Raw genomic sequence first — 12,930 nt, 5'->3', positions numbered from 1 at the left:
GCAAGCTGCTGGCATCCTGAGCTCATTCCCCTTTGCTACCAGGGAAGGTGGATGGTGCAGCCCTGTAAGCAACAGCTCAAGCCCTGTGGTGAGGCAGAGCAGGGCAATATCATGTGTCCTGCTGCAGGAGGGCTGTGCTGCACAGACCTCGCTGCCCGCCAGCACAGCTCAGAGGACGACTTGATATCTGCCCCTCCCTCTCACCTCAGCTCCCAGAAAGGTTTTGCTTCAGAGCTTCCCTGAGGTGCAACCGTCTGACCAACACAGGATGGGCAGTGAGAGCGGAGTGAACAGGTCAGGCAGCCAGGTGCAGGCAGGGTGCTGGCTCCAGGTGGTGTGTGCACACACATACACCTGAGTGTAATATCTCTCTGCTGGTGGGGGCAGGGACGTCTGCAGCACCCAAAGCACACAGGTGCACCACATCCATGAGCAGAAAGGGGAGGCTAGAGGGGAAGAGGAAAGGAGGCAGCACCCTGCTGCACCAGCAGAGCAGGGATATGCTGGACAGCGCACGATCCTGACATGAATTCTCACCTTATAAGAGAGGGAGATGTCAGTGCTAACGATAACTCAGCTCCTCGTAGTGCAGTGAAATTTCAAGCAATTATGGAAAAGTACAATGGCCTCTGCTGGCCTAATCTGACAGCGTGCTGACGGCAGGAGCAGGCTTGCATCATGATAAAGGAAAATCCCACCGGCAGAATACAGACTTGTTAGATAAGCTGATAGCTCACACAGTACAGATGATTTGTGCCACAGAAAAGCACTCTGAGTCTCTGCGCTCTGGGTTTACTACAGAAAAGCCATTGAGATCAGACAGCTGCACGCTCCGGCTCTCTCCAGCTCTCTTGCTAAGCCATCAGGCAGTGACAGCCCGCATCTCTGAGGTGGTGATGGAGGGGAGAAGCCCTGACTGTGGCAGCAGTCCTCCTCCATGCAGACAGCAGGCAGCAGGTCAGCCCTGCTCTGCAGGCCGTGTGTCACACTGGCATCTTCTGAGTCCATCAGGCATCTGGGCAGGAGGACTTGCAGGAGGAGATGAATGCTGGAGCTGCAGGTGGAGCCGTCTGTTTCGCTCAGCCAGTACCTGCAGTCCTGCTGTGATCTGGGTGTGCTCTGCCAGCAGACATAGGCAGCAGACGGGTGCACCACAGGGCTCTGCTGTGACTCCTGTTCTGCAGAGCTGTGCTCTCAGGAACTGGAAGTGGCAGAGGCTGCAGCCCAGCAGGCAACCTGGCTACGGGAGCAGGCTGGGTGAGCACAGCAAAGTAGCGTGGTGGGATCCAGCACCCACGTGGTGGGGTCAGGGTCACACTCAGGGCCCGCCAACACCAGCGCAGCATCCAGCTGTGCTGTTGGGTGACACTGCACATGGTGCAGCAGTTCCAGGAGTCCTTCCTGCGTGAAGGACATCGTCACCACGGCTGTGGGGTCAGCGTGGTAGTGGGCAGAAGCTGGTGGCAGCCTCAGAACTTCCGGGGAGGACACTAAGGTTCACGGAGGCAGCAGGGGACTACAGGAGAGTCTAACGGAGCCGTCTCATCCGGCACTGCTGCGTCCCTCGGCATGCTGCAGCCCCTCCGTGTGCGCTCCGCAGGCAGCCAGGTTTTGCGGTGACCTTTTGTGATGTGATCGCGTGGACGGTCGGACGGTTTGCAAGAGTTATCTCCGCTCCTTTCTGCGGGCTGTGCAATCAGTCGGGAGCTGAGATCTCCCGCACGTTTGCGTTTGCAAACGCTACAGAAACGGAACCTCCGACGTTTCCGCCGCCCCGGGCACTGTTTTCCGCAGAAAACTCCAGCGACAGCCTTCTTAACCAAATCCAGCCGCTTCGGCTCTCTCACGTCACGCATCCCCCCCCAAGGGAGGAGCCTGCATTCCCCCCCAGGGAGGAGCCCGTCCGTTCACCCCGCTCCCATCGCTGCCTGCCGACGCTCGTCGCGCTCCCCGAGCCGTGCGAGGGCGCTGCGGGGCGGGGCGGGGCGGCTATGCGCCGGGCGATGGCGGTGTTCGTGACGCGGCGGATCCCGGCCGAGGGGCTGCGGGTCCTCTCGGAGGCGGCGGGGTACGCGCCGTCTGGGGTGGGGCGGGAGGGGGGGGTGTGCGGGATGGAGCCCGACCCCGCTGACGGCCTTGTCCCGCAGGTGCAGAGTGCAGCAGTGGGACTCCGAGGAGCCCGTGCCGCGCCGCGAGCTGCTGGCGGGGGTAGCGGGGAAGGAGGGGCTGCTGTGCCTCCTGTCCGACCGCATCGACGGCGAGGTGCTGGACGCCGCGGGTGGGTGCGCGGCCCCGGGCCGGGAGTGGAGAGGGGCAGTGGGTCCGTGCGAAGCTGACGAGGGGGGTGGGGGCGGTGTTTTGCAGGGCCCAGCCTGAAAGTCATCAGCACCATGTCCGTGGGGTTCGACCATCTCGCCCTGGACGAGATCAAGAAGCGGTAACGTCTGTGCCGTGCGGGCTCGGGGTCGCGCCGCGGGCTGCGGCTGTCCGGCCTGGACGGGAGGGAAAGGGAGGGGAGGGCGGGGGGCTGCGCTCCGTCCCCTGGACCCCAGAGATCGGAGCCGAAAGAAGCTTGTGCCCTCGTGTTGGAGTGAGTCCCTGGCTGGAACAGCTCGGGACAGGGGGATGGCAGACAGGCAACGTACGCCTCTTTTTTTTTTTTTTTTTTGGGGGGTGGGGGTGGGGGGTGGGCCTCGCCCCGGCGGCTGTCGTAGAAGCGCAGAGGTTTCACTGCTAGAGTTTGTAGCAGCACTGAGCTCGGGGAGCTGAGCCCTGTGCTTTCCTTCCAGAGGGATACGTGTGGGGTACACTCCTGACGTCCTGACCGATGCCACCGCAGAGCTCACCGTGGCCCTGCTCCTCGCCACATGCCGGCGGCTGCTGGAGGCGGCCGCGGAGGTGAAGACGTGAGTATGTGCAGCTGCTGAAGCTGGGGCTCCAGAGAGCTGGACTCTTCAGGAGAATGCACCTAATGCTCAACAAATGACATGGGTCTGAAGCCAGAGTTTCATCAGGCTGGCACTGAAAATCCTGCAGGCTAACGCGGAGTCCACAGCAGTCCTGTGGTGTGGAGACAAACTGTTAAAGGGCTGCCAAAGGGGCAGAATCCTCCTCCAAGCACCTCTGTGCACGCTGTAGATAGATAATGAGTAGATGAGAGCCACTGTGTATCCTCCTGGGGGACATGGCTAGAATTCACTAGAATTCACTGTCTCAGGCCTGCAGTCATCAGCATGTCAGTTCAGCCAGCCTTGAGGCTGCTGCTGCATACCTGCAGTCAGAACAGTCCCTTGCAGACCACAGAGTTGGCCTGAAGCAGGGTGCACTTCTCCCACCAGTGGCAAAAGAGTTTGCCTTCTGCAGTGTTGTGGTCTGTGATTTTCTTGCCCAAGCCCTGGGTTTTGAGGCAGGCCTTCCCCTGCTGGTTTCTTAACGTCAGTTTCCTTCTCACTCTCTCTGCTAGTGGTGGCTGGACAACCTGGAAGCCCTTGTGGATGTGTGGATATGGGCTGTCTGGTAGTACAGTGGGCATCATAGGTCTGGGGAGAATAGGTAAGTGCGTGTCCTGCACCAGGTGTGTTGCCCCTACTGACAGTGGTCTGCTTCCAAAGCTTTAGTCAAGGTTTTTCCCTTGTGCTCACTTATTTAGAATCTATTAGAACAGCCAGGAAAGCTTGGTGGAGCCTCTCTTGAGCTTTTGATTCAGGTGTAACCCTTAAAACTTCTTACTGATATGCATGCATCCACCATATCCAAGTGCTGCAGCAAACTGGACATTGGTCTCTTGGTTTTCAGTTAAACAAACAGAAAGCATGACAAAGTACAAGACAACCTACTTGGCACCTGTTCAGCTATTGACTTTGTCAGCAGGCTGCTTTTTCTTTCTCAATGTTTTGGCTTGCTGCCTAGAGTGGCTTCAGGTTTGATATCCCAGGGCTGAGCATTCGCTCCCTTAAAGACCTGCAGAAGGCAGCCACCCCACGTATGATAAGTACACGCAAAGCAGCCTCACTGGAGCAGTCCTGGCAAGGGTCACTGCAGGGACCCTTGGGCAAGATAAACATTCTGTGCGCTGCTGGGCTTCCAGCTAAACCACCTCCCTGCTGCAAGGTGCGCAGCATCTTCTTTCTCATTTCTAGGGCAGGCAGTTGCCCGGCGTCTGAAGCCATTTGGAGTCAAGAACTTTTTGTACACTGGAAGTCGCCCAAAACCAGAGAATGCTGCAGAGTTTCAAGCCGAGTTTGGTAAGAAAAATGAATAAGGCAAACAGTCTGTCCTTGATTGCAGGGCAGAAGCAGCATGTCTGGTGTAGCTGTAGGAGATCCCACCTGGAGTGTGTGAGTCTCGGGGTGTAGGTGCTGAGCAGGATGCTCCGTATATCTGGGCTGAACACTGCAGAGGTACCAGAAGAGTCTGATGGTTGACCCCATGAGATACTGCAGTGTGACCCAGCAGAGTAGGGATGGGCTGGGACTGATCAGTTGTTGATTGCTGATGGTTGCTGTTGGTTGCTGGAAACAAAGGCTTTAACCTGCTGCTCTAAAGCAGACATTGCAGTCCAGCAGAGCCTGAGAGTATCTCAGCTAACACATAGGACTACTCCACAGGCCTGCTGGAGTCCCAAGTTGTGCAGCAAGTGCTAATTTTTCTTTCCAAAGCCTGCACATTTCTAGTTTGCACCCTGTTGCATAGTCATTGCTAGACTTTGTTCTGCTCCTTGTGTTTTCCACTGCTCAGAGGAAGCTGTTTTCCTCTGGTCCAAGAGTGGAAGTTGCATGAGTCAGTACTTGCGCTAGAGAAACAGATTTAGTTTTGGTGTAAACTGTCATTGCAGTATTTTGTTGTCCAGACACGAAAAACAATCTAAGCCCCATTCTGGGGCAGATGACTGAAGCATTCCTAGATTCCACTTTGGATAAATTTTAATGTGAAAGCAAAGCACTATAATTGTATCTGTAGCAGATACAGAGTGCAGTTCATTTGATATTTGCCTGACCTTCTGTCTCTCCATTTGTAGAAAAAGGTTGGCAAAGCTTTTTCACTTGCTGGTACTCCTTATGTTTTAGAAGGGCTGCAGAGGCATCCTGGTGATGCCTGTGAGCAGAGCTGTGTGACCTGTGTTTCTCCTCCCAGTCCCACTCACAAAGCTGGCCCAGGAGTCGGACTTCATCGTTGTGACATGTGCTTTGACTCCTGACACCCAGGGAATGTGCAACAAGAATTTCTTCAGCAGGATGAAGAAGACTTCTGTGTTCATCAACACGAGCAGGTGACAGCAGCCCAGTCCTGCGGCAGCCTGCTATGGCTGTGGTGGCAGCCATTTGCCCACCCTGCAGCCCACCCCTTCCATCATGAGGGCTCCTGGCATCCAGACAGAGTCAGGACAAGTTGACTGGGGGGTACAGTTGTTGTCCCCCCAACAAGGCCCTGTGTCCAGCCCCAATGTGATGGATGCGTGAATGACTTGCTTGACCACATGCAAGTTGTACAAGCCCATCTCCCTGTTTTTTTTTGGTTTTTTTTTCTTTTTTTTTCTTTTTTTTCCCAGAGGGGCTGTAGTGAACCAGGAAGATTTATATGATGCATTAGTTAGTGGCCAGATTGCAGCTGCAGGCCTGGATGTCACCACACCAGAGCCATTGCCCACTGACCACCCTCTGCTCAAACTCAGGAACTGTGGTAAGTGGTGTGTTTATGTTCCCCTGTCCCTCTCGTGCTGCCTCCTGCTTGGGCAGCCACTTCTGCTGTCAAGGCAGAGGACCCACGGGCTGATTTCCATAGGGGCCTGCAGATAGTGAACAAGAGCTTGAAAGGAAAATAGTGTATTTAAGCAGCTTCTAGGTAATAGTTGTGCAGTGTGGAGCGCTATAAAAAGACCTTATCAATGCAATCTAAAATGTGTGGGAGATATTTTAATAGTCCAGAAAGCAGTTAAGATTGGCTTGTCTTTTAACATCTTTCAGATGGATCTGCATTCCATAAGCTGGGCTGTAGTTCATGGAGGAATTTAATACAAGAAGGTGCTACTCTCAGTTACGAGCACTGCAGACCTGGAGTCAGAAAGCAAGCAGAAATGTAGCACAGAGGAAACACTGGTTTCTAAGCAAAAAAAGTAATTTGGATTGTCTTTAGCTTCATTGCTGTTAACATGGAAGGATACCTGTGCCTAAATAGCTGTCCATGCTTCATCCATGCAGCCTGCTCTGGAGCCAGTGAAGAGCATCCTCTTGTACACCCGGATGCTTAGTTTGGTTGTGCTGTGGCATAAGAGTGAAACCCTATGTAATATGCCTTCAACTGAAGGACCAGAATTTGGTGTAGGGGTACAGAAGGCAGCAAGATGCCTCTGTAAAGGGGGGACATTTTTGATTAAGGAAAATCTCTTCAGTAAACAATTTTCAGGATGAAAATGTGGACTTGCCCATGACTGAGTGTCCGTTTCTGAAATAGTAGAATCATTAAGGTTAGAAAAGACCTGTAAGATTACTGTGTCCAGTCATCAACCCACTGCTATCCCTACCAAACCACATCACTCAGTCCCACATCTCCATGCTTTTTGAGCACTTCCAGGGAAGGTGAATCTGAATCTGCCACCTCCCTTGGCAACATGTTCCACTTCATTTGTGAGAAGTTTATCTTAGTATCCTACCTGAACCACCCCTGGCACAACTTGAGGCCATCACCCCTCGTCCTGTCATTGTTTCCTGGGAGCAGAGGCCAACTCCCACCTTGTTAAAAGTTCTGTTCAGGGGGCTGTAGACAGCAATGAGGTCTCCCCTAAGCCTCCTCAGATCAAGCCGCCTGTAAGAGAAGGAATTTTCCCAGAGAAAGAATTCTCCCCTACCAGAGAACTTCAGTATCTGGAACAGGATAGGAAAAGCGCAGGAGGGAGTGGTGATATTACTTCCACAATGAGCAGAGAACTTGTGCATGGTTCTCAGTTGTTGTGGAAGAAATGACTTACACGTCCCCACAGTTTGTGATGGAAGCTTCTTCCCACAGTCAGCAGTATGTGAGGTGTTTGTGTTTCTGCACTCCTCGTAGGTGCTGTCTGCTGTAATATGGACAGAGACTGCATTGCGGGCTTTTCTCAATAACATGGGCAAGTACCCAGTCATTGCTCATGTTCTAGTCATGTACCATTAAAGCAGCACTGGCATGTTTCTTAACATTACCTAAAAGGAGTGGGTTGCATTTTGCCGGTGACAGAGCACTGGCACAGGTTGCCCAGAGAGGTTGTGGAGATCTCCATCCTCAGAGATAACCAAATGCCACTTGGGTGTGAGCCAGAGCAGCCTGCCCTGGGTGTCGCTGCTGGAGCAGGGGTTCGGACAGATGGCTTAGATCTCTCTGCTGTCTTCATCACTCTGTTTCTGTGAGCTTTGTCACAGGAGGACAAAAATCCCTGCCCTGACAGTGCCATAGCTCTGCAGTCTGTAGTGGCTGCTTGCCATCCTGTGTACCTTTCCAGCACACCAAGGAGCCTGTGAATCCTGATATTCTGAGCGGTTCTCAGGGTCTTGCCCCCAATATGCATTGGTTTGTGCCTGTAGGAAAGTGGAATGTCCACTCTCAGGTGTGCAGTAATGAGGCTGTGGTGTGAGAATTTCTGCATGTTTCTCTGTCATCTGCCACCAACTATGTCCGTGCAGGAAGCTAAGTACCAAGTCTGAATACAGAGAGGAGGAGCACTGCTGCCTGCCAGCCTTCACTCACAGATGAGTTAGTTTTGATCGTTAGTCAGATTGTGTGGCAGCAGCATTCTCATCGTCAGCTCCTTGCATCAAGGCAGCTGATGGAGGGCCCTGCTTGCACCCCTTTGGAAGACCCCTGGGAGCCTGGGGCCATGGGAAGCAGTGTGAGGGCAGTGGGCATTGGGCTACACCGTTACCTTTCTGTGCCCACAGTTATCCTGCCACACATTGGGAGTGCCAACTATGCTACACGGAGCACCATGGCAGTACTGGCTGCTGACAACCTGCTGGCTGGCCTGCGAGGCGAGCGTATGCCCCATGAGCTGCTGCTGTGAGGGCTGAAGCCCACATCTACACAGGGTCACCACGTGGGACACGGCATCATGCTCCACCTGGGGGAGCAGGCAGATGGGTCCTGTGCCCCTACTCTGCAGCTGAAGAGTCAGCAGCATCTGCAACAAAAGAACTGCATTGTTGCTATTAAAGAGAAGCTGTGACAGCGGTGTGTGCTTTTCACTTGGGAAGGAGATGCCTCTGGGTGTTGGTACCACAAATGCTTGTAAGTGGGGAAGATAAATCCTGGTGCTTCAGGTGGGCATGAGATGGCCCCTCAGCTCTGTACTGGAGCTCTCAGCTCTTATCCAGAACCATAGCATCACAGAATAGGTAAGGTTGGAAACAACCCTAAGTTACCCAAGCCCTACCGTGCCCACTGACCATGTTCCTCAGTGACACATCTACACATTTCTTGATGTGATGGTGACTCCTCCACCTCCCCTTTCAGCCTGTGCCGCTGCTAGATCACTTCTTTTGAGAAGCATGCAACTTGAACCTCCCCCGGCTCAACTTGAGGCCACTGGTTTTCATCCCATCACTGTTACCTGCAAGCAAAAGCCAACCCCCACCTCAACATTTTTTCTCTGAAAGAGTGGTCAGGCACTGGAATGGCCTGCCTAGGGAGGTGGTTGAGGCACCATCCCTAGCGCTGTTCAAGAAGTGTTTAGATGAGGTGCTAAGGGGTTTGATTTAGTGGTTCAGTGGGTAGGGTTGACAGCAGTTGATAGGAGGATGGTTGGACTAGATCTTGTAGGTCCTTTCCAACCTAATGTACCTATGAACCTATGAGCATAATCTCAATTGGTGTTTATTGGGAACAATAATGTTTCTCCAGAGCCTCCTTCAGGAGGAGGAGGGTGGGGGAAGTTCTCCTGCTCCCTGTAATTCCTGCCTCTGTTTTTGTCCAGACCTATGATAGCATGTGTTTGTGCAACAGAAGAAGTGAGCAGGTCCCAAGTCTCAGAAGAAGCACTGATGAGCACATTTCAATGATTTGTGGAGTTCATTCTGCTATAGTCTGTTCCACCCATACATGGGGACTGGAGTGCCACTCTCATGCCCTCAGCAGCACCCTGACCTATGTGAGGGGCGTGTACCAAGATGATGCTGTTTCCTTTAGAAAAGCAGATGGTGCCTGAGACACTGTGTCAATTGTGTGGCACTGGAAGGAGGATTTTAGCACACATTTTAGAACAGTTCATCAGAAATCTGGCACTGAACATATGTGTGTTGGGTGTCTGTAGGGGCATTCCTCCTTTGCCAGCTGCTGTTAGAGCTGTGGTGCAGCACAGGGCTGCATGGCAGGCAGCATGCTTGCCAGTGTGCCCGGCAGGTGTCAAACTGCTCTAGTGAGCTTTGAAGGAAGTGCATAAGTGTCTTGTAGGAGAACTGCTGCTGGCACCCCAAAAAGGATGGCAGAACTGTTCTGCATCTCTTCCACGACCTCATCACAGGAGCTCATGGAGTGTCAGTGAGTGTGCTTGCCTCACAGCTTGGCTGCAGGGCAGCCAGATGCTGACAGAGCTCAGCTTTTTTGAGTCTTAGCATTTTTTGAAGCCTCTAGTTCCAGGGAAATGGGAGTCGACAAAGCTTCACTTTAAACGCCTGTATGACAAACTGAGTTTGTGGCAAAGAAGTGCTGCAGTTTAACCCTGTCATTCAGCTTAGTACTACCCAGCTGCACATCCACTCCCCCAGCAGGAATGGGGTGATGACGGGGAAGGCAAAAAGCCATGACTACAAGCAGAGCAAGACAAAGAATTCCTTCACTCCTAGCTGTTGGCAGGCAGATGATCAGCTGTCTCCAGGAGAGCAGGTCTCATCATGCCGAATGGGAACTTGGGCAGACAAATCTCATGGCTCTAAGCATCCCACAGCTTCCTCCTCCCTTCCCCCAACTCTCCTTGCTAAGCACAGTGCCATAGGGAATGGAATACCCCTTTGGCTAGTTTGGGTCAGTTGTCCTGGCTCTGTTCCCTCCCAGTTCCTTGTGCCCCACAGACCCTCACTGGCAGGGCAGTATGGGAAGCTGAAACGTCCTTGGCTTTGTGCAGCACTGCGCTGCAATTGCTGTAGCATCACTGTGATGTCAACATTGTTGTCATCAAAAACTGAAAACACAGCATCATACAAGCCTCCGCAAAGAAGCTTAATTCCATACCAGCCAAACCCATGACATGGAGGCAGGTAACAGTGAAATAATGTGAACTATCTACAGTGAAAGATCGTTTGGTTTCCCAACATGCCACGTGCAGCTTTGAATAAAGAGGTCTTGTTTTCTGGTGCTGTGTTATGCACGTTTTAATTTGTAGACCATATGGCTAAGGAAGAGCATAAGCAGCCTTATGCTGCAGCAGGCAACCACTGGATGCTTTGGGAAGAGAGCAGCATGAGCCTGGGCCCCAGAAGACAATAGCTGTGTGGGTTCTGCAGCAGAATTATAGCATCACAGAATCAGTAATGTAGGAGTAGACCTCTAAGATCACTAAGTCCAGATGGGGATGCAGTCACCGTTTGTCATGGCACATCACAGGACTGTAACTCCCAGGATTTTGTATGCACTGAAATTGCTGTACCCACACAACACGGTGATGGTGATGGTGGTGGGATCACAATGCCCATTTCAAATTTCCAGGTGCTGTCCATCACCACTGTGCCCCACAGGGCAGCAGGGGCAGCTCAAGCTGTGGCTGCCAGCAGAGTTCCCTAGACAGAAAGGCAGTTTGCTGAAGACTCTGAATTTCTGAAGAAGTGTGGTTTGTGTGCACAAATAAGGCAAAGGCTGCAGAAGCTGTAAATTTGCCTGCGTTTGGTAAAGGTTTCAGGTTAATGGCTGGATCCACGAGCCCCACATCTGGCTTGGTACTGCACACCAAATCACAGTGAGGTGCAGGGAGTCCTCTAACCCAAACCTCTGCCCAACAGGGAACTGTTGCTGTGGTGGAAAACAGAAAGGAAATGTTTCTGGTTCTTTGGTGAGTAGACAGTATCTGGAAGATAGCAATGGCTTCGGGTTAAGACATTCCACTGATATCATTGATTTCACAAATCCAATGCACTCCTTAAAATGAAAGTCCAATTCCTCACCTGTCCACCCAAGAAACTTGGCATTTTACATCAAACATTGTTTTTCTGTGTTCTTTTCCTACATGCATACCTAATTCTTCTGGACTCAACGATACCAGAGCGAAGAATTCCATTTCTTCAGAGTAACTGGTTGACCAAAGGGCTTGTTGAAGTGCCAGATGGAGCCTTTTCAGCAATTGCTACAGCTCTGTTAAAAAACAAACAAACAAACAAACAAAAAAACAATCAGGTTTTGCCTGCATTTCTCTGAAGAAAACCAGCACCTTCCAGCAAACTCTCCAAACGGCAGCTCTGCAGACCGTCTCACTCACTCTGATGATATCACTGTTGTTTCAGTAACAGCCATAATTACAAACTAATGAAGACTAGGAAGAAGATGGTGAGTGAGTAAAGCAAAGGCCTTTAAATTTACATTTATTTATTCTGGAAAAGAACAAGTATCATTTTAAAGGCCAGCACGAAGGGTAGGCACTCGTGTTTGCGGTACTTTTATGTGACCTGCTTTGGTCTTATAGAACAAGGAAACTCCCACTAGCTTTGCTGTGGAGAAAATAGGATTTCACACTAGCATAGCGATTTCCTCATTCATCACATGCTGGCAGATGGAGGAACAGAGTCCTTAACTACCAGAGCACAGCACAAAACAAGCACAGGGAAGCAGTTGCTGCACAAGCAGTTGATGGCTGCACAGCTGGTCGTTATGTTTGTTCCTTCTGTAGGGGTCAGCTCTGACCGTGCACTATACAGGGGGTAAAGGTGGTGAAACTGCACAGGTGAGAGCATGCACTGTAATACTGAATGCCTGAAATACATGCTGATGTTTCAATAACCCCTGCCAGGAGCAGATCCTTGTATTGGATTCCTGTAACAGAGGCATTTCATGTTTTAGCATCTCAGTGTTTCTTAGATTTCATGGATCCAGCATGGTTGGGTTAGAAGGGACCTCGCAGCCCTCCACCCTTCCCCTGCCTGGCTGGGTGCTTCTTTCCCAGGGGTAATTCCCATCTAGTAATTCCTCAATTAGCTGGGAATTCACACTCCTGAAGTTCAGAGGCCTGCTCTTTCCCAGGTCTGTGTTTGTCAAGATCACAAACTCAACCAAGGCATGGTCACTACAGGCTGCCTTCAGTCTTAACCTCTTGAAGGAGCTCCTCTGTGTAAGGGAGCACAAATTCCAGAAATGCTTCGCTTCTGCTGTGTTTGCCTAACACCTGAACCTGGAAGATGTCATCAGTGCACTCCAGAAATCTCCTGGATCACTATCAGCTCACTATATTTCTTTCCCAGCAGAATTTTGGGCAGTTGAGATCCCTAATAAGGATGTGATTCTGTGTGCATGATGCCCCTTGTAGGTCAAGGAAGAAAGCCTCATTAGCAGGCTTCCATTAGTTGGCAGGCCTGTAACAGACCCTGACCACCAATGTCTCCACCTGCTGTTTCTTAGAGGCAGCTATTCTGGGCCATCTACCCACACCTTTTCAGGGGAAACTTCCTGCCCCTCCTGCCCTGCCCACCCCTTCTAAAAAGCTTGTAGCCCTTGGTTGCTGTGTTCCACTTTCCTCATGAAATTTCTGTGACATTTCTGCAATTGCAATTAGGCCATAGAGGGAAGGCATCTCAGCTGGGCTTTCAACTGTGCTACCTTGAAAAGGCCCTCCCAACCTCTTCTGGGACAAGGTTTCCAAATGCTACTTCCTTAGGTGATGGTGTTCCCTGGTCCTCTTCAGCAGTACATTTCCTTCCCCCATCAAACCTACATTGAAGCTCAGACCAGCCAGCTTGCTGCCCAGAACGCTCTTGCCTGACAGCTGCA

At 51.7% G+C, this 12,930-nt stretch overlaps 1 protein-coding gene across 1 annotated transcript; it reads left to right on the top strand.

Annotated features, from left to right (window-relative positions):
- Positions 1–1,988: 1,988 nt before the first annotated feature.
- Positions 1,989–8,193, top strand: GRHPR (glyoxylate and hydroxypyruvate reductase). The gene is made up of 9 exons (XM_065740636.1): positions 1,989–2,068; positions 2,148–2,278; positions 2,365–2,437; positions 2,790–2,906; positions 3,464–3,552; positions 4,140–4,244; positions 5,134–5,269; positions 5,549–5,679; positions 7,908–8,193. Exons 1-9 carry the CDS (start codon positions 1,992–1,994, stop codon positions 8,027–8,029), a joined length of 981 nt encoding a protein of 326 aa, XP_065596708.1. The 5' UTR covers positions 1,989–1,991; the 3' UTR covers positions 8,030–8,193.
- Positions 8,194–12,930: the final 4,737 nt, after the last annotated feature.

Source organism: Cyrtonyx montezumae, unplaced genomic scaffold (assembly GCF_038088225.1).
Source record: "Cyrtonyx montezumae isolate F1298 unplaced genomic scaffold, pur_monq_1.0 scaffold_29, whole genome shotgun sequence".
In the NCBI taxonomy this organism is placed as follows: domain Eukaryota; kingdom Metazoa; phylum Chordata; class Aves; order Galliformes; family Odontophoridae; genus Cyrtonyx; species Cyrtonyx montezumae.
This window is presented reverse-complemented; position numbering and strand designations above follow the sequence as displayed.